The following is a 21,548-nucleotide window of genomic DNA, read 5'->3' as shown; positions in this document are numbered from 1 at the left end:
AAAATAGAATAGTGTTATAACATTATTATGAACTATAAAATTTAATCACCAAATCCCACTTCTTACCTCTTTCTGACAAAAAAAATCAAGTGCGGTTTATAATAATTACTGAAGTCTGTGGAAAAAGTTCCTGCAACATTGAGATCATTGGTGCTCTCAAGAAACAAGAAATAGAATTGGATTTTATAAGGATGAATTGAAATCGAAAATATGTTTTTAAAGTAATATTTCAAAAATATGAAATACTTAACATTTGCCTCTTCACAAAATCATGATATTTTTCTTTTTTGAGCTAATAACAATCAGCCCAGATGACGTTAAATAATATTATGTTATTTAACTTCTTGTGCCAGCCACTGCTCTGTATCTATCAATACTTTTCATTATCGAGTGGCACAGTGGGTAGAGCTGTTGCCTCACTGTCCAGAGACTCTGGTTCGATCCTGACCTCAGGTGCTGTCTGTGTGGAGTTTGCACATTCTTCTTGTGACTGCATGGGTTTCCGCCAGGTGCTCTGATTTTCTCCCACATTCCAAACACATGAGGATTTGTAGGTTAATTGGCCTCTGTAAATCACCCTTCATGTGCAAGGAGTGGATGCAAAAATGAGATAACAGATCTCATCTGAGATGGGACGATCAATGGTCGGTGTGGATTCGGTGGGCAGAAGGGCCTGTTTCCATGCTGCATACTTCATTTAATCAATCAATTTACAAAAAAATATTAGTCTCAGAATTAAGATTAAATATTGACCTCGTGCTAACCATCATTTGAGGCGAAAAGTTTCCAAATATGATGGTCTTGCTTAACTTCACTCTTAAACGATCAGATTATAATTTTTAGATTTTGCCCACCTGGAGATGGGTTCATCTGAATCTGAATTCATGAATTCATCTGAATTCATGAATTCATCTGAATCTGAATTCAAGGATTCATCGGAATCAGAATCTGAATTCATGGATTCATATAATCAGCTGAATCATTCCATCTACCCTGTCAGTTTCTTGTGCTGTTTCTTATTATCTTCAATTAATTCTACTTTTAATCTTCATTTAATTCTATTTATGAATCCCAAGGGATATGTCCCCCTTTATGTAATATCTTGTAATTTATATTAGAGCTCCAGGGATCAATCTGATAAATCTCATCTCCTCGCCTTTATGCCATTTTATCCTCTCTAAAGTGTCAGGCCCAATACTATCAATCTTGTGAGCTTGGACTAACCAATGCTTTATATCTGTAGATACACAACTTTGTACTAAAATGATTTGGATTTTTTTAAACTAACATCCCATTAATGTTTGTAATTGTTTATCAAATTTGCCATGATATTACAATAGGCCATAAGTTACTGTGATAGTAATTTTACGACTTATATTAGTACGTTTACTCATTATTATAGTCATGAAAGTATTTTTACTCATTAATATAGTCATCATTGCTATAGAGTAATTTTTCACCATTCAGAAATTGTTATTTTCTGTTCTCTTTATTTCACATTCAGTTTATTTTATTTTATAGATACAGCATGCAAACAGGCCCTTCAGCCCATAGAGTCCATGCTAACCACCCCTTCACACTAGTTCTACGTTATCCTACTTTCTCGTCCACACTCTACACACTAGGGACAGTTTACAGAGAACAATGAAGTCAAGTCAAGTCAAGTCAATTTTATTTGTATAGCACATTTAAAAACAACCCACGTTGACCAAAGTGCTGTACATTTGATTAGGTTCCAATAGAAAAAAAATGAAAACATACAGTAGCACGCAAACAGTTCACAGCGCCTCCTCAATGAGCCTCAAACGCTAGGGAGTAGAAATATGTTTTGAGCCTGGACTTAAAGGAGTCGATGGAGGGGGCAGTTCTGATGGGGAGCAACAAACCACACATCTTTGGGATGCGGGAGGAAACCGGAGCACCCGGAGCAAACCCACGCGGTCACACGGAGAACATACAAACTCCACAGACAGCACCCGAGGTCAGGGTCGAACCTGGGTCTCCGGCGCTGTAAGGCAGCAACTCGACCTGCTGTGCCACTGTGCTGCCTATACTTACATCCATTTGCCATATGTCTGCCAATTTGCGTCATCTGTTATTATTTTATTTTGCAGTCACACTTAGATCTACACTAATATGCAAGCTACTAAGGGAAAAGTGAAAATTATGTTATTAAATACACTATGTGCAGGAAGGAACTGGTTTACACCGAAGATAGACACAAAAATGCTGGAATAACTCAGCAGGGCAGGCAGCATCTCTGGAGAAAAGGAATAATGACGTTTCTGAAGAAGGGTCTCGACCCAAAACGTCACCTATTCCTTTTCTCCAGAGATGCTGCCTGACCCGCTGAGTTGTTCCAGCAATCTGTGTCTACTATCGATTCGTGGTTTGAACTGTGTAAGCGGTGCACCAAAATGAGAACCCGTTTAAGTGAAATATTATGCAATGACAAAATTTATATCGATATATTGTTTCAACAACGCGATGCCAATGCTCGCCGCGGGAGGGTTACCGATCAACAGAGGAGGCTCTGGGTAAATAATCAAAACCTTCGATAGACACACAATGCAAGCTAATACGGGGAAAGTGGAAATTATATTATTAAATACACTATGTGTAGGAAAGAACTGGTTTGCACTGAAGATAGACACAAAATGCTGGAATAACTCAGCGGGACAGGCAACATCTCTGAAGAAAATAAATACAACCGAAAAGTCACCTATTCCTTTTCTCCAGAGATGATTTGAGTTACTCCAGCAATTTGTGTCTATCTTCGGTGTAAACCAGTATCTGCAGTTGTTTCCCACACAACCAAAACTTTAGGCAGTTATTTTTTTTTTAAACATCTTAAAGATAGTGAGAGAGAGAAAGAGGGAGAGAGAGAGAGAGAGAAGGAGAGAGCTTCGAGTCCGACCAGCTGAATGCACAGAGATGTTAGCCGGTTGAGTGGAGACCAATTTCTAGGTTGATCATGATAATCTCAATCATAATTTTTACAGAATAGAATCTGCTGGGAATCACTCTTTGAAATTCTGCCGGGATTTTTCCAGTTAGTCAAATGTGATATTCCATAAAACGTCGCTTGTTAATTGGAGTCTCCACTGCCCAGAATAGGGGAATCTAGAACCAGAGAACATAAGTTTAAGGTGAAGGGGGAAAGTTTTATTAGGAATCTGAGGGGTAACATTTCACACAAAGGGTGGTGGGTATACGGGACGAGCTGCCGGAGGAAGTAGTCGAGGCGGGGACTATCGCAACGTTTAAAAAACATTTAGAAAGATACATGGATCGGACAGGTTTAGAGGAATTTGGACCAAACGCAGGCAGGTGGGACTGGTGTAGATAGGACATGTTGATCGGCGTGAGCAAGTTGGGCCGAAAGGCCCTTTTCAACGCTGTATGATTCAATAATTTTGCTCCGATTTCGACATTTTGATTGAAAACTTTCCCTGAGGCCTTGAGGCTTTTTTACACTAATAATGTTTTTATTTTTCATTTATTCAACAGTTTTGTTTATTGTGCTATCTATAAGTAGTGTGTTTTCAGGCCTCGTCGTTCTGTTTTCGGTACAAATGACAATAAAATACTCTTGATTCTCAGTCTGACGTGAAGCCACGAGGAACTGCAGATGCTGGAATCTTGAGCAAAACACAAAATGCTGGAGGAACTCAGCGGGCCAGGCAGCGTCTGTGGGGGGATTGGACAGACGTCGTTTCTAACCAGAACCTTTCAGGGCCATGAACGCCATCTATCCATTCCCTCCACAGATGCTGCCTGGCCCGCTGAGTTCCTCCAGCACTTTGTCTTTTGACCCGGTATGAACTTACCTTTCGCCCAGTTTGCAAATCGGTTTATGAATGACTTTGTGTTAATCCACATTGCACCTGTTCCAGTGCATTGAGCTAAGGGCAATACAAAAGCGAAAACGGTTGTTTTTGGCCAGTCCATCGAGATATTGCAAAGTAGGCTATGGGTGTGTAGAGAGGAAATACAGATGCTGGTTCACACCTAGGGATTGCCACCACGAAATGCTGGAGTAACTCAGCGGGTCAGGCAGCTTCGCTGGAGGAAAGAAATAGGTGGCGTTTCGGGTCCCGACCCTTCTTCAGACTGATTCTTCATACTCTTCAGAGTGCAGAGTAGGGATAACTGGATTTGACACTTCATATAGGTAATAGCACACAGGTGATGTTTCCTCTTTTCTACAGAGCCCCAATCTGTTTTGCGCCAGGATTCATGAGGGGGGGGGGGGGTTAAACCCTAATCGAGATTTGTTTTGCAAAATAGATCTCAAATTTCCCAAACGTCAAGCGGCAATGGCTTCGCTCCCATCGCCCGTTACTCTTGCAACGACGCTTCGGCAGCTTACACCTCAGCGGTATGAATATTGATTTCTCTAACTTCAAGTAACCCTTGCTTTCCCTCTCTCTCCGTTCCTCCCCCACCCTAGTTCTCCGACTAGTTTCACTGTCCTCCTGATTACATTTGCTGATCGTGTCCCTCCTTGTCACCTTCCCCTCCGCCAACAATGAACCATTCGACGTTTCATTGGAGCAGCGTCTGCTTTGATCCGTCGTTTTCACACCCAACCCTTCCACATATCTCCATGTCTCCCTCTCCCCTGACTCTCAGAGGGTCTCGACCGGAAACGTCGCCCCTCCCTTCTCTCCAAAGATGCTGCCTGTCCCGCTGAGTTACAATACAATACAATACAATACAATATATCTTTATTGTCATTGTACAGGGGTACAACGAGATTGGGAATGCGCCTCCCATACGATGCAATAATTTAATTTGCTAGTCAGTACTAATTTAAACAACCCAATGAGACAAATTGTAACAGTTTTAAAACAGAATAAAGTGCAAGTAGGTCTGTGCCGGTTCACTGTGCGATGTGACCATCCGGCTATGGCCCTGGGATGAAGCTGTTCCTGAGTCTGGAGGTGCGGGCGTTGAAGACCTTGTATCGTCTGCCCGATGGTAGAAGTTCGAACAGACTGTTGCAGGGGTTTGAAGAGCCTTTGTGGATGCTGGTGGCTTTTCTGAGGCATCGTGTGTTGTAGATGCCCTCCAAGGCTGGTAGCTGTTTTCCCGATGGTCCTCTGTGCTCTATAGACTACCCGCTGAAGAGCTCTCCTCTCTGCCTCCGTGCAGCTGAGATACCACACAGGGATGCCATGTGTTAGGATGCTCTCTGTGGTGCAGCGGTAGAATGTCGTCAGCAGCTGTTACTCCAACATTTTGTGTCTCCCTTCGGTTTAAACCAGCATCCGTAGTTCCGTCCTACACATTTCGTGTGTGTGCTGCCCTGTTTATCCGCGATGGAAGAAAATAAACAGGAAAACAATCTTCCCACAACCCTGACAAGAAAATTACCACATCGTTTACTCATTTGTCTATTTCGCCGTTTGAGACCCAATTTAGGGATTTAGATTAATTTGACTCCTTGCTTTTTCCAAGCCGAGGGGGTCAAATCTCATCGTAAAAACGATGTGTTTGCAAAATGCGCGTTGTGTTGTTTTGCGTGGAGCCCAACAAATGTATAACGACCATTAATTAAACAGCTTTGATTCGAAACGCAGACAATCCATTATCTATCGCCCCGTTTCAAACCAGATTATTTATGAAAGTCGTCCTTCGTTTTAAAGGTGTGTTGCCGTATCATCGGTCTTTTTCTCTATCAGACACTCTACCAAATAGTACAGGTTTGTAGACTTATTGGCTTGGGTGAAATTGTAAATTGCCCCCAGTGTGCGCAGGATAGAGAGTTTGTGTTCAGGTCGGCCGCGGACTCAGTGGGCCGAAGGGCCGGTTTCTGCGCCGTATCTCTAAACTGAGCCAAACTAAACTAAACTAAACTAAACGGGGGAGAAGGAATGGATGACATTTCTAGTCGAGACCCTTCTTCAGACACCAACTGACCAGCTGTGGCAAAGAAATCAACTTTATTGGTAAAGTATTTGTTGTGATTTCACCAGCAAATTCGGAGGAGGATGCGGGATAATTGCATCGATCCTTCAGAGAAACAAAACGCAGGGAGAAAAATGTACATAAGGTTTGCCCAAACAAAAAAATCCCAGTAAGGTTCGCGGAGCCATGTTTTCTAAATAGAACTAGCTGTACACACTAATAAAATAATCAGCCTCTCGGGATCCATCCCCAGTTCCAATCCATATGGAATCCAATCCAATCCAGGGGGTATGGGGAGAAGGCAGGAACGGGGTACCGATTGAGAATGATCAGCCATGATCACATTGAATGGCGGTGCTGGCTCGAAGGGCCAAATGGCCTCCTCCTGCACCTATTGTCTATTGTCTAAGGTGGCGTTAATGAATTACCAATAATAAAATGATCATTGATCATTGCAATCAAATCCAGAAACCTGTAATCTGGGCAGAAGGGTCTCGACCCGAAATGTCAGCTATCCGTGTTCTCTGGTGGTGTTGTGTTGCCTGACCCGCTGAGTTACTGTATCCTTTTCAGTATTCTCTATTGGCCGTGCTCCAGTGCCGCCTTGGAATTATATTGGGAGACACCGGCCAATGTTAACCCCAGCCGTTGGCAATCTGTTAGGTTTTGTTAAGACTTTTCCCCCCATATGATCTAAGCGCCCAGCATAGTGTTCCCTTGTCTTTACAAGTATCTTTATACCAGCGGGATCCTCGTTTATTCGCCATTTTCGCCGAAAAGTAATTATTTTGGAGCATTCTGAAATTTCGGTCAAGCCTAAAATAAAATCCATTACAAGGAACGATGCGCGCTTATTTCCTTAAAGTTTCCGCAAAGAAAAGTGGAACGCTAACCTCGCCGACTTTTCTTTGTAAAATGCAAATTTATTTGATATCAACGAAGGCGCTGCGTTAGAAACAAAAAATAATCGAAAGATTACAAACTATTTTGTCAAAACGAATTCCTCATAGAGTTAGACACAAAAAAACAACTGGAGTAACTCAGCGGGTCAGGGAACAAAGAGTTGGCTGTTTTACGTGTAAAATATCAGCGGGTGTATTGTAATTGTGATTGTAATTAAGTTATTAGCCAAGTATGTAAAACCCTGCAAGGAATTTAATTTGCCATACAGTCATACCAAAAACGCAACAAGACACACAACTACATAAAAATGAACACAAACATTCACCACAGCTCACTGTGATGGAAGGCGATAACCTATTATATAAAAACACGCTCTGCGGTTCAATAAGAAAAACAACTTTGTTCAATTCAGTATAAGAAAATAACTGCAGATGCTGGTACAAATCGAAGGTATTTATTCACAAAATGCTGGAGTAATATCTCGGGAGAGAAGGAATGGGTGACGTTTCGGGTAGAGACCCTTCTTCAGACTGACAGTCTGAAGAAGGGTCTCGACCCGAAACGTCACCCATTCCTTCTCTCCCGAGATGCTGCCTGACCTGCTGAGTTACTCCAGCATTTCGTGAATAAATTGTTCAATTCAGTGCAACTTTGTACAGGTCAGATTTTAAATATTGTCAGCGATTGCTTTTCAAGTGTCAAAATCCAGCGTTTAAAAAAAAAATTAATGGTAGAGTTGAGATTTATGGGGGGGGGGGGGGGTCGCGTTGCTTTTTTTTGCAAGAAGTTCCAATTGTTCCGTTCTGCTTTCGTTTCTACGCTGCTCTTTCCCCCTGCAACACACCCAGACCCCGCTTACAGTGATTTCTATTTGATTAAAAAGTACTGGCGATTCAAAACGTGGGAGCGTGGGAGAGAGAAACTCGCACCAGTGAGAGTTTGAGAATAGTCACGTGGCCACGAGGCAAGCACCTGGATTCAACAGTTATAGATTAAAAACCATCTGGGTCTGTGGCTGTTTTTATGACAGATACCGAAATATATCTAAAAATCACAACCCTCAATTAATCAAACCCCATCACAATAAAGAAAAGAAAAAGCGAACCTTTTTATTTCCCTTACAGTCTATTTATTTCAATATAAAGTTTCTCTCTGTGTGCTTACAGCATTTATTGTTTGAAATTCCAATACACAAATTTAAGTTACTTTGAAACGGTTCTACATATCGAAACAGTAAGGATGAGCTTCCATGAACATATATCGAAATGAATGGATCGCGCCACCAATTTGAAGATGCGCGCCCTAAATGCGACTCCAAAGACGTACAGGTTTGTAGGTTGATTGGCTTGGGTAAAATTGTAAATTGTCCCGAGTGTGTGTAGGATAGTGTCAGTGTGCGGGGATCGCTGGTCGGCGGAGACTCGGTGGGCCGAAGGGCCTGTTTCCGCGCTGTATCTCTAAACTAAATTAAAGTAAAATAAAGTAAAGTAAACTAAAGTAAACTACAGCTAAATGTGCTGACAAGGTAAAGTAGTGAGCCGTGGAAATTCAGAAGATTGAAATTTCTGGTCTGTCCAAAACTCGATGATCTACTCACCTGGAATAATGTGTAGGAGTAATGTTGGGTCATGCCCTCGTTGTCGCTGAACAAGGGAGAAGATTTGGCCAACGTGCTGGCTTCCAGTGAAACTTTAGAATAGTTTTGAATTCAAGACTAACGTGTTTGCTTGTGGAGTCTGCTATGTGGTGTGTCAGTCCTTTTTTCATTGACGTGCTTGTTCTCAATATAGAGGTAACGATACATCCATTTTTTTTTCTAATGGCTTATTAGCCTGGGTAGATTAATCGTGGACTGTCTCCCACATTAACCCAGGACAAAGAGAGATGTTAAATAATATTCCTTCGCGCAATGGAATTCCTATATTCCTAACTATCTTGAATATGGCATGAATTGTTGGCAAATGGAGGAGAAAAAAAATCTTTGCATCTTCGAAGGGTAGAAGAGTAATTTGGGAAATTGCCGAATATAACTAATTAATGTATCAATAGTCGCTGAGAATATCGGAAGAGGTTTTGCAATATTCTTGTTTTATGCGCATATATATTTATTAATTATTCTGGATAAAGTTTATTTTTGGGGGGGGAAATGTATTTTTGAGGGATAACCCGGTTAAATGTTAGGAGCAGAATGCGGAAAACAATGAGAAGAATGCAATATTTCACTTCAGTCTGAATTATTTCATCAAACAGCCTACACAGACAGATAGCCTCACCTCTGCAGTAAAATGTATGGTGTTATAATCATTATTTATTGATCTTTGCCCGGAGGTATACATCTGGAGAGGCATTAATTAAATCATCAGTTAAGTCATTATTAGTGTCTAGGCTCACTTGGGTGAAATACTAGGACAACATTTTTGCCTTTGAGGCTATACTATAGCATGAGCTGTCACCGTGGTGGAAGATTTGTGGGGAGGTAGTAAATCTATTTTAAATATGTTTCACTCCCTTGATAATGTAATGAATGTAATGATCATTTTAAAGAGCGTGTGCGCTATGAGTCCTGCTTCCTGCAAAACTAAATGCAACGTTATATTATCCATATCAATTATCTTACAGCGTTGCATTTTGCATTTTGTTCATCAATGTGGATATAGTTGAGTTTATGCATGAGGGAAAGGGCCAAACGTGAATTGAGGTGTCATTATCAAAATTGGACTCATTGTGAGTTTTTTGAACATTATTGGTCTACTTCCAGAAGCTACATCTATCCCAAAGTTGTGAAAGAATCTCTCGGTTATACGTTTGCGTGCATAAAGAACGACTCGTTGTTTTTCGACACTGCTTAGCAGTTGTTTTAATTAAATTTAAACAGCACAATTGATCTCATGTGAGCTATGGCACAGACCTGAGTCATTATGGCAAAGCTTCTCAGGGAAGTCATAAGCCCCAACCATTTTAGAACTAGAAAAATATCGCTGCACCGAATCGTGTGAGAAAGGATGATTAAAGGAGGTTCAATTATTACATGTATTTTCAAGACTATAAATAGAATTTGACATCAAACCACATAAAGGGGCATTAGTGCAGTTCAGCGAAAGCCTGGGCAAAGGTAAGAGTTGCAGGAAAATCTTCAAAGAGAAAAGAGAAGTAAAAGTATTTCAGTTTAGGGCAACTGAAGCAGTTTGTGGTGTGGTAATTAAATTCAGGATTGAACAATAAGTTAAATAGGTGAAGGCTGTTAATTGTCTTTGGAATAATTGTCCTTATTGAATTGTTTGTAAATATAAGTTTTATTTAAAACTCTCATGCTGATAGGAATATGAAAAGGTCTTCATTCTGTTCAGCTGCTATATCATATTTCACCTTGATGAAGTTCTTTATAAAACATTTGTGAATCTACCCGTGATTATTCTGCAATGCTCCCATTTTGTTAAATGTCCTCTTATTTTTCTTCATATTGTTTCCATGGAATGCTGAAAGTGTAAAATATTATCAGGCTCTATCAGGGTTATCAGTAACAATATTTCTATTCAAAACACTTGATACTTCATACTGCAGAATAAAATTTCGCAAAATATTTTTTTTTCTTTCTTGTAATTAATTATTTTGCACTGGCAATTGCTGTTAATATCTTATGTTTGAATTTCTGCATCAAAGGATAGGTAGATGGAAGCAAATTATGAGATTTAATATAATTAAGGTGAACAGCGGATTATTAAATGATTTTCATGATTTGTGAATGTAATTTTAGTAATGATTAATTACTGTCTCAAAGTCTCACCATGCTATTATTTTTAAAATGGTTTCCAGTCAATTCATCATGTTGTTATGTTAATAGCCCTTTCTTAAATCAATTTGTCTTAAGCACCATTTATGTAATCCCTTCTGGGTCAAGTGGTATGACATTTGCAAAAATGCATTAACTAATATGTTAACTAATGTTTGTCATGTCCTTAATGCCAATTTATAGAAGAAAGAATTGGTATAGATTTGTGAAAAATGTTACAACCAACCGACTTGAAATATTACAGCCGCAACTAAGATGCTAATGCAAAACTATATGTATATTTAATCATGGTTATCTTAATAATTTACATTACAATGTGTTTCATTCGGCTAAATGAATATTGTGCACAGTTACAAAGTAATCACTGGAATCTTTGTTAAATCAGTTAATTTCATGTCATCAATACAATACATTTGTGTTATGTATGATATTGATAAATAGTTCTGTTTATGATTGTCGCATGTACTAGGGTTCAGTGAAAAGCTTTTGTTTGCTTGCTGTCCAGTCAGAGAAAAGACCATACATGATTATAATCAAGCCGTGATAGAGGGCATGACATTTAGTACACGACAAAGTCTGATAAGGTTCTATTAAAGGTAGTTCAACGCTCTCAAATGAGGTAGATGGGATGTCCAATATAGGTTTTGGATGAATATTTATACATTTTAATTATTTTGTTAATTTTTGTTAATCTTTTCATTATTTTTTAATAGAAATCTATGTGTACATTTACTAACTCATAGAATGCATACTATATGGAGTATAGTATTCTATACTCCATATAGACTTCACAATCAATCAACCTTTCTCATTCTATGCAATGCCAGATGAGACTGCAATAGGATTCATCTAGTTAGTTTATTTTCTTTGCCGTTTTAATGTTTGTATGATTTGCTTGTACAATTTATAACACTGGTACAGCCTTCTTCCCAAATTATCTTTCTACTGCCAATTCAAATCTATTAGAGTATTGCATATGGAAGGCTACCATTGTTGATCCCGGCAGATGGCTCCTAGAATTCCAACTTCTTGTGCAGAATTTGTCTTCAACAGGGCTTGTATAAATTTCCTCGCATAGCTTTCTACTTGATACCTTGATATATCCAAATAACTCAATTTTTTTTAACCATAATTATAATGCAATTGTGTCTGTCTGCAAAAATCAACGATTTTCCCCTTATCAATAAGCTCCAAAACAAGTGTTAAGGAGTATGGGAACATTATTGAACAGAATTTGAGACCAAACCACATTAAGGGAGATTTGGTGCAGTTGAATTGGTTAAAGAGGTGGATTTTCAGGAGAATCTTAAAGGAGGAAAGAGAAATAAAAGAATTTCAAAGTTTGGAGCTTTGGCAGCTGAAGATGCAGCCACCAGTGTTATAGCAACTACATTCAGGATTAAGCAAGAGGTGAACATTGGGGGAATGTAGTTAATTCAGAGAAGGACTGCTGGCTAAATTGTTAGTCAGGGCAAAGTAAAGGAGCATTTTTTAAACATGAAGGAAAAGATTAAAATCAAGTTTTGATTTGGAGACACTAGAAGTCAGCAAACACTTGGGTGATGGGTAAGTTGCAAGTTATGATACAGGAAGTATAATTTATAAGTAGTTAACAACCTGCAATTCTCTGCATTTAATTCTGAAGAAGGGTCACGACCCGAAATGTCACCCTATCGATTTTCACCAGAGATGCTGCCTGGCCTGCTGAGTTACTCCAACATTTTGTGCCTATCTTCAATTTCGCCTTGCTCATCCTACATCAAAATAGAATGTAATTATTCAGAAAGAAGGTGCTTCCGTATAGTTATCAATCTTCACAGCCTGGGGTCACGTCTGGGATACATCTATTATAAAACAAAAAGTTAAAATATTGGCTAACTTACTGTCTGGTGTCTCTGGAGGGGTGTTTACCCAGTTAATCGCGGGAAATTCCCTAATCTTTTTCAAGAGGAGTTTTGGGATATTTTGCATCCAAGTGAAAAAGCAAGCAAGACCTTGGTTCAACATCTCATCTGAAAGACATTATCTCCAGCAATCCAAATCGAACAACACTGTCCACCTTAAACTTTGAATTTGAATCCTATAGTAGGATTTGACACAGACTTGAGAAGCCCCCAACTTCTTCTTCTTTCGTGTTCATCTTCTATGCTTCAAATGTTACACCACTGTCATCGTCCGTCCTGAGAAGGACGCAAGCTTTTGGCGACAACCAGTGGGAGCCTTCACTTGTACAATAGACGATGGTGGCGGCAGAATTAGCTCTGGACACTTCCAGTTTCCAGCCCCGCGACGTGAACGCTTCTGCTATGGGCCCCCAAACCGAACCAAACATACCACAAGCAAATTATCAAATGTGTATTTGTTCACAAATTTCATATTATAATCAGCTGTAATATTTGGACAGCAATATTTCTATATGAATTAAGTCGTCTGATACTTTTTTTAATTAATCATATTTTATTTACGGTGTTTATTTGAAAGTGCATTTTACAATCTTCCCCATCCTTGTGCAAATCAGCAAAATTACATAATATGTGCTAAACATATAAGTCGTTCACTTTGAAGTCAATAAAGCATGTTATATTCATTCACTGTAAAATGATGTACGAGTTGCAATATACGATCCTTAAAACGTTTAGTAAGGCCACAGAATACTTTGCCATTTCCAAAGTAAATACCCCCAAAAAATAATAGATAACTCGCTACATATACAATTTCCTCGATTCAATTTAATGAAATCCTAATTGTAACTATTTAGAAAAGGGCGACGGCAATATGAAGTTCAGTAAAAATGAAGTTTACTTCAGCAAGAATATTGATCGTGACTGCAGAGTTAGACAGGTTCCGTTTATGAAACTGTTGAATTGGCCCACTCTTTAAATAAATAAAAGCAACTAAGGAAGCGCCCGCAGAATCCGAGTTGCGATGCCAAATATCCAACACCATGACAGATCCTCGTTAGTCTGTTCCTGAATTACCCAGTGAGTAATATTCTGAGCAATGACAGCGATACCGATCGTATCTTGTTGGCCAGGTAGCTGAAACACAATCACTGCCTACAATCACGGGCCAGACATATATCAGTCAAGCTAAACTCTCCAGAAATTCTGAACATCTGTAACCAAATATTCAAATTTAATTTTTTTTTTTTTTGCCAGAGTTGGCTGAATAAAGTGCTTGCACTGCGAGGTTGGGTGAATGAGGAGATTGAGCAGCGGAGGGAGGCCGGTGATTTAGTAGCCTAGTCGGATATTGCTGCGATGTAACGATGGAATGTACTGACTGACAGCGCCCGTTTTGCAACGGCCTTTCGGCCATTCTACTGAAAGGAACGCCTTGAAAACCAGTGAAAGAAACAAAAAAACCGAGCTGTTGCACCAAACGCGTACAAGCGTGATTGCGATAATGAAACGTGGGATTGAAACACTCCCGAAAGATTGCAAACGGTTCTGACGACGGATGTATAAATATATATATAATGCTTCTGGCTGCAACGCAAGACAAAAAGTTCAAAAGTCTTTGCACTTCGCATTGTCCGCGTTGTACACAGTGTCATTTGAGCCATTTGCCAAATATTCACAGTTATCGTTTATTCATTAAAGTATTCCAACTCCTCGCTGACGCGTTTCCAGCCTTCCTCGACCCCAATAAGTTCCAATAAGATATTGAAACCCTCTCGGAAAGGAACTAACTTGAACAAGACAAAATAAATACCTTGCATTGTAAACCTCCCCCGTTTAAACACACTGCACTTATTTCACCACCATTATAACTGCCGACTTAAATCACGCTGAATCTATACCGGGCATCGTTGTTAAGGCATTTCTTTATCCTATACAACAGGCAATAATGTCGCCACTGCTAAGAAAAGCAAAATCCCTCAATGGAAGCATTTTTAATTTACTTGTTTAATAAACGCAGAGGGGGGAAAAGAAAAGATGATAATGAATACGTTATGGTCTGCCTGGGTTCTTTATGGACCTACATTACACATGCGGTCCCGAACCCTGTCGGAATGTAAATCATATTTTCACACGTATGAAGTCATAAGTATATTCAGCTGTAACGCCACGATGGGCCGAAGGGCCTCTTTCTGTGCTGTAGGACTCTATGACTCTATGACTCTATGACTTTCTGTCCTATTCCTCAGCGACTGGTGTTTGGGGCACCCTATCGCGGGCAGATGCTACTGTGTATCCTGCTCTTGTCCAAATTCACCTGACAGTCATCCTTGGTTCATTCTGCCGCCGCCCAGCCTATTTAGACTAGATTTCGACTTTTTTTTTTTTAGTTGATCCAGCGAGGAAATTAAACGGAGAGAGAGAGAGAGAAACAAAAATTAATAAGAGCGTGGAATTCCATTGCTTTATTCCATTGAGCCAGAAATCGTATCACGCTGCCTCTGTGACCGGCAACTGAAAGGAAAGGCCAGTGAATTTAATACTTTCAAAAAGCTGGCAGATTCTGAAGCATGTGAGTGTAGAATTCAGAAGGGCAGTCAGGAAGATAGTACACAACAACAGAGTGATGAAGCGTACTAATGCCGACGATAATCCCCACCTTCTTCTGAGGGATGCTATTTTAATTTTGTTTTGCGTATGAAAATCTTTTGCAACCAGCGAGCGCATTCTCCGGCCTTTGGAAGTTTTAAATCTTGGAATGATATATTTTTAATCATAGTTCGCAGCGCGATAATTTTCCAATGCTGTGTGTATCTCATTGCGATTAGCAACCAAAAAAAAAAGGAGAAAAAATATTTCATGCCCTGGGTATCCATTGCACGGTCTCTAAAATTAAATTGCAATTTTTTGGCAACGCGGCGTTCAATGGAACTTCGGTTCGCTGCTTTGCAGAAGGGTTTTTTGTTGTTGTTTTTAATTGAACGGGGTCGTTTCGAGATGGATCTTGTGATTTGGTGTGGGCTGCGATCTCGTTTGGCCCGGGTTAGCGCAGTCCCCGGTTCTGAAGTTTGTGGGTGGTGACTCATCAGCAAAAAAACTAGGAGGAATCAATCTTTCGCGGCCGGTGGGAGGAGTTCAAAACAACACCGCCACTTTATCCAGGCGGGTCATTATAGCACTCGACACAGTTTCCAAATCCATCTGCTGCCTCTCCAACAACCCAACGGACTGGAAATGTAAGACTGGGATGTTTAGCTGGACGATTAGAAGGGGGAGGGGGGGAGGGGGTAGCATCATGTTTCAGTGAATGAAACGTACATTTTTTTTGTCTTTCAACTGAACAGTGGGGACGTGGATTGAACTTTCTTCGATGAAAAACTAAAAAGAGCGGTGAACTATTTTGTTTTTTTTTAAAAAAGGGTGCGATGAATGTACATCGACTCGCCGAAAGCGGAAGACCACAGGCTCATTGTGATATGGCGGCGTCCAGTTTTCCCTCACTGAGGTCGGCTGAGAGGAGGGAGCGTTTAGACAACACTGCCAGCGAGTCCTCCGACGCCGAGGCTGCAGGTAATGAATCAGTACCGGTTTTGCTTCTGCGGTAGGGAACGTGTTTACTGCTAACGGGAGACGGCATCTCCAGCGTCGAGTCTTCGGAATAACGTCTACCGCATGAGTCAATGTAAAAAAAAATCAATTCCAGATCGAACTGAAACTCTCCCCCCCCCCCCCCCCCCTACCACCCCCACCCACACCCCCAGTTCTGTTCATTGCCTGTTGAACCGAGGGTAAGGTCTCAGCGAAGGATAAAACCTGTCAACATTAAGACTGAAGATGGGTCTCGACCCGAAATGTTGCCTATTCATTTTCTCCAGAGGTGCTGTCTGACTCGCTGAGTCCCTCCAGCTTTTTGTGTCTACCCAGCTTAAGACCCAAATACTTATCTTAAATGTTAACGTTTGACCCAGTTCGATGGCAATTTGACAGGACGAAACAGGTTTGGGTGTTGCACATCTGACTGTCATTTCTGGGTTGTTTGTGCCTGAATTCTTGTTTTTCACGGTGTTTGTCAGTAACAGTGACATAACACCGTGAAGCGCAGCAGTGTTCTGTGCTGTAAGCAGCCAGCATATAGATTAATATTAACTATTTATAAACCACCGTGTTACATTCCGCCCCAACATAACCCACGCGCATTGCAAGCGTTAATGCGATTTTGATAATGTTGACATTTGGCCAATGTAAAATATTTTCTTTTACATTTCATCCATTGCTATTGCCTGCTTTGCTCTTGAAACAGTCGTATGCTTTGTTTTGGTGTGATCTGATCACAAGAGTCCGGAGACAAGAGGTGTATGTAGCAATGAACTGCAGATGTCGTTTACACCGAACACAGACACAAAATGCCGGAGTAACTCAGCGGGACAGGCAGCGTCTCTGGGTTCCTTTTCTTTGCCTATTCCCTTTCTCCAGAGACGCTGCCTGGGCCGCTGAGTTACTCCATCAGACTCGAGTGCACAATTGCCATATGTGCCGACGAAGGAACTATGCAATTCTTACTAGTAGCAGCATAACAGGCCTATAAACGCCAAATTCATAAACAACATATAATAAACAAAATATAGATACAAAAATCTGGAGCAACCCAGCGGGTCAGACAGCATCTGTGGAAGAAAGGTAGGTATAGGTGACGTTTCGGGTCGAGACCCTTCTTAATAAACAAACAGAAAATCCAGCAATAACGCCCTGGTTACAATTATATAACATTCTGCAATCGTGAAACCGTCCTATTTTGTTTGTAAGCTCGTGCTTTTGGTTAGTTTAGTCTACTGAGGGGGAAAAAAATGTTACATGTTGTGTTTGCGTTTGGTAGATAAAGATAAGTTGATGCAAAGCAAAACAGAAGACTGTACTGCCGATGACCCGTCCAAGAAAAAACGGCAGCGGCGTCAGAGAACGCACTTCACCAGCCAACAGCTACAGGAGCTAGAAGCCACCTTTCAACGCAACCGTTACCCTGACATGTCTATGAGAGAGGAGATCGCCGTCTGGACGAATCTTACCGAGGCCAGGGTTAGGGTGAGTAATTTCTTAATCGGTCCCACTCATTAGAAAGTATTAGATTACAAAGTAATACAAAGTATTAGAGAAACAAAAAACGGCTGAAAATACCACGGACCATAGCACTAATCCTCAGGGGCCCAGCGGTGGAGTTGCTGCCTTACAGCGACCCGGGTTCGATCCTGACCACGGGTACAGTCTGTACAGAGTTTGTACGTTCTCCCCGTGACCGCGTGGGTTTTATCCGGGTGCTCCGGTTTCCTCCCACACTCCAAAGACGTACAGGGTTTGTAGGTTGATTGGCTTCGGTTAAGATTATAAATTATCCCGAGTGTGTGAAGGATAGTGTAAGGGTATGGGGGTGGCTGGACGGTGGGCCGAAGGGCCTGTTTCTGCGTTGTATCTCTAAACTAAACTAAACTTCACTATGGCCATCTCACATAAGTGTCCACATTTATGGAGTCGTTAAATAGTTTAACAGGCGTCGTAATGTGTGGAACTGCCTTATTTTTTAGAACTAGCGCAGTGTATGTAGGTACTTGATGGGACTGTTGACAGGGCCAGAGCCCCGGGTTCGATCCTGACTGTGGGTGCTGTCTGTTACGGAGTTTGTACCTGCAGGGATTTTTTCCCCGGGATCTCCCGTTCCCTCCCACACTCCAAAGACCTACAGGTTCGTAGGTTAATTGGCGTCGGTATAATTGTAAATTGTCCCAAGTGTGTGTAGGATAGAGTTAGTGTGCGGGGATCGCTGCTCGGCGCGGACTCGGTAGGCCGAAGGGCCCTTCCGCGCTGTATCTCTAAACTCTGAGCTCCAGTCTGTTGTTCCTGACATATTATCAAGGCAGACTGTCTGAACTTTCAAAGCTGCTCTTGGGAATGGCGATCAATGGGTACGAATCTTGCATTCCACATAATCCACGCAGAATAATTACACCGTGTACCTCGCCTTGAAATCAACTTGTGTGCTTTCGCCCATGAGAAAGTCTATCGACTGGTAACTAGACGTAGAGGGAGAAAAAAAAAGTTTGCCCTGTCAGCTGTACAGATGGAAGCGCCGGCTGTCAGGGAATCTATGTGTGTTCCCAACTCTCGGCGGTTTCAGCGATTACCAGAGGGGAAGAAAACTGCGCGTTAGTCAGGCAGTAATGAGCACCTACGCCTTTTCGCAATGTTTTCCCGTGCAAGGTTGACAATCAACCCATTGTCTGGCGAATTTTTCAGACTGTTAAATTACACACTAGCGCTTTGTAAATTTCGCTAACCCTGTTATTACGGGATATTATGAAATTACCTAAAACAAATACTTACCCAGTTAATCTGAAAGTCCAATGTTATTAGTTTTATAACCAGGGGTAGTGTAACAGCCATGGTCTTTAAAAAAAGGTGGAATGATTAGTTTATTGTCATCATTAGTGCAACTTAATGGAAGAACCGTAGCAGCGTTGAGCATTCTTCAAGAATATAGCTTTGCCCTTCATTATACAAAGAAAATATGACTGTAATTGAGGAAGAGGAGAATCAATAACGACCACAGACAATCATTTATAAGAATTAATTATTTTCATTGAGGAAAATTGATTCTCGGTCAACTTTTGTCTTTTCTTCCTGCAAGTAAAATGTGTCCCGTCCGTTTTAGCGACGGACTGGAAGCACAGTCGCTGGCTGGGGCGTTATTAACTAGAGACTTTTCAGTACCCGTTCACAGAAATTAAGCTATGGTTTTTTTTGCGTTATGTTCAATGCAGATTACGGATCAGGACATGGCCTTATCCCCGAAAGGGTTAACCCATTCTCAGCGAAACTCCCCCCTTTGTTCCCTTTTTCCGCCCGTCCACAGCTCAGTGAAACTCGGAATCAATCATTGTGAACCTTCTACGTTGGTCCTCCCTATAAACCGATATGATCGCGGGCAGAAAATCGAAAATCTATTTTTTTTAAAAATGGAAACACGAATTAAAGAGACAGAAACATGGTATCGTCGAGTTGCAATTTTTTTGAGAGAGGGGGGTTTATTTTGTCGGCTACGTGAAATGTCGAATTGCTTAAAATTAAACTGCAATTTGTCGACTACCATTCACACTTAAAGCTTTCAAATCGATTGTCCTCTGGTGAATGTTTTTATTATTATTATATGGGATTCGTGCATGGATTGCATTGCGGCCTTTTAGCATTAAACGTCAAGGAGGGACAGTATGGTGTTCGGTTTTTAAAAATCTTTTGCTTTGAACGAGCGAGTTTGTTGTCGAGGCAATTGAGATTGAACAGGCGTTGGTTGATAAGCCGAGCGCGCAGTGGGTGCGAATGCGTGATATCCCTCCACTGTTTCACTCTATCATACTCGCTCTCTTGCCTTCCAGGTTTGGTTCAAGAACCGCCGAGCAAAATGGAGGAAAAGGGAACGGAATCAGCAGGTGGATTTGTGTAAAAATGGATTTATGCCGCAGTTTAATGGACTGATGCAACCCTATGATGACATGTACACCGGGTACAGTTACAACAACTGGGCCGCCAAGAGCTTGGGCCCCGGCCCTCTGTCCTCCAAAGGCTTCCCATTTCTCAGCACGATGAACCCGTTGTCTTCTCAGTCCATGTTCTCCGCTCCCAGCACCATCTCGTCCATGACAATGCAATCTACGATGGTGCACTCGGGTGTCCCGGGGATGCCGGGCTCCAGCCTGAGTAACATTAATAATCTCAACAGTTCCTCTCTCAACTCGGCCATGTCCTCGGGCGCCTGTCCGTACGCACCCCCTACTCCTCCTTACATCTACCGGGACACGTGCAACCCTGGCCTTGCCGGCCTGAGACTGAAACCGAAACAACACGGCAGCTTCGGATACAGCACTTTGCAAAACCCAGGCTCCGGCCTCAATGCGTGCCAGTATGCGGTGGACAGGCCGGTGTAAGTTGCAAAAAGAACTGAATCGACGATGCAGACTCGCCGCCGTGGGGGGGAAAAAAATAGCTTCAGCAAAATAGGATTTTAATGCGACCTTTTTAATGGTGTTTGGTCCCCCGGATTCCAATCACCATTCTGTTCAATTCCCAGAGAGAGAGAGAGAGAGAGAAACAATATTTAATTGTAAGAAATTGACGGGCGTTTTTTAAATAATTTGAGTTCTGCAGTATGGTGTCCGTGAAAGGTTTTTAAAGCTTAAATTTACTATTAATATTGAACCTTTGAAAGTGGATTTGTGTATATATAGAAATTGATTCTATAATTGTTACATGTTGCAATACATTGATAAATATAATTTTTAAAAATGTTTAAACAAAAAAAAAACTGCATGTTTATTGCTGTGATCCAGATGAAGGAATGTTTTAAATTACTTCCATTCCCAACTCCTCAGCAAATGTAAACCTACCTCTAGTCTGGGACTATCTTACCCGAACAGACAATAGTTCCCTTTTTTTGTTTTAAAGCATGCTTATGAGAATGATTGCGCTTTTGCATAGACTTGCTTTAAACGGAATATATTTCTAAACAACAAAACGCCCAAAAGGAGAGGATAAATATTATTTACACAGGTTTTTAACGCTGTCCAGTTTCGGTCAATATCAACATCGCCCGTTTTCTCTTCCAGGTGGCATTTCGGAAGCAGGGTTGTACAGTGTAATAAAATCTGAAAACATTCAACAGAAAATTATCTGGATTAATAGATTTTTCTTCACCCCCAAGCCCTTAGAAATAAGGCCCCTCGCAGTGAAATGTATTGCAGTCGCACGTCGAGGTGGGAAAATGCGTTTCATCGTAACAGTGAACAGCTCAGGGCCCTGATTAAGTAGGGCCTTAGACCTTTGATACCAACACCGCGATCAAGCTGTTCCTACCCCCCAACTCTGGCGAACAACGTGCACGGTTTGCCCTGGAATCATTATATTCCGTTTATACATTTAACGCCCAGTTGTAATTTCGCAGAACATTTTTTTTTAAATCAGGAAGAGGTTTTGAAATATTTCTTTCACCTCACCCCTTG

At 41.1% G+C, this 21,548-nt stretch overlaps 1 protein-coding gene across 1 annotated transcript in view; it reads left to right on the top strand.

The window, feature by feature from the left end:
• LOC144599821 (pituitary homeobox 1-like) overlaps positions 1-20,477 on the top strand; it is a 53,133-nt gene extending 32,656 nt beyond the window's left edge. The window contains exons 3-5 of the mRNA XM_078411071.1: positions 15,927-16,077; positions 17,381-17,586; positions 19,929-20,477. Of these exons, the coding sequence (XP_078267197.1) occupies positions 15,927-16,077; positions 17,381-17,586; positions 19,929-20,477 (906 nt within the window). The remainder of the gene's footprint in view (positions 1-15,926; positions 16,078-17,380; positions 17,587-19,928) is intronic.
• Positions 20,478-21,548: the final 1,071 nt, after the last annotated feature.

The sequence above is a fragment of the Rhinoraja longicauda genome, chromosome 14, assembly GCF_053455715.1.
Source record: "Rhinoraja longicauda isolate Sanriku21f chromosome 14, sRhiLon1.1, whole genome shotgun sequence".
NCBI lineage: Eukaryota > Metazoa > Chordata > Chondrichthyes > Rajiformes > Arhynchobatidae > Rhinoraja > Rhinoraja longicauda.
This window is presented reverse-complemented; position numbering and strand designations above follow the sequence as displayed.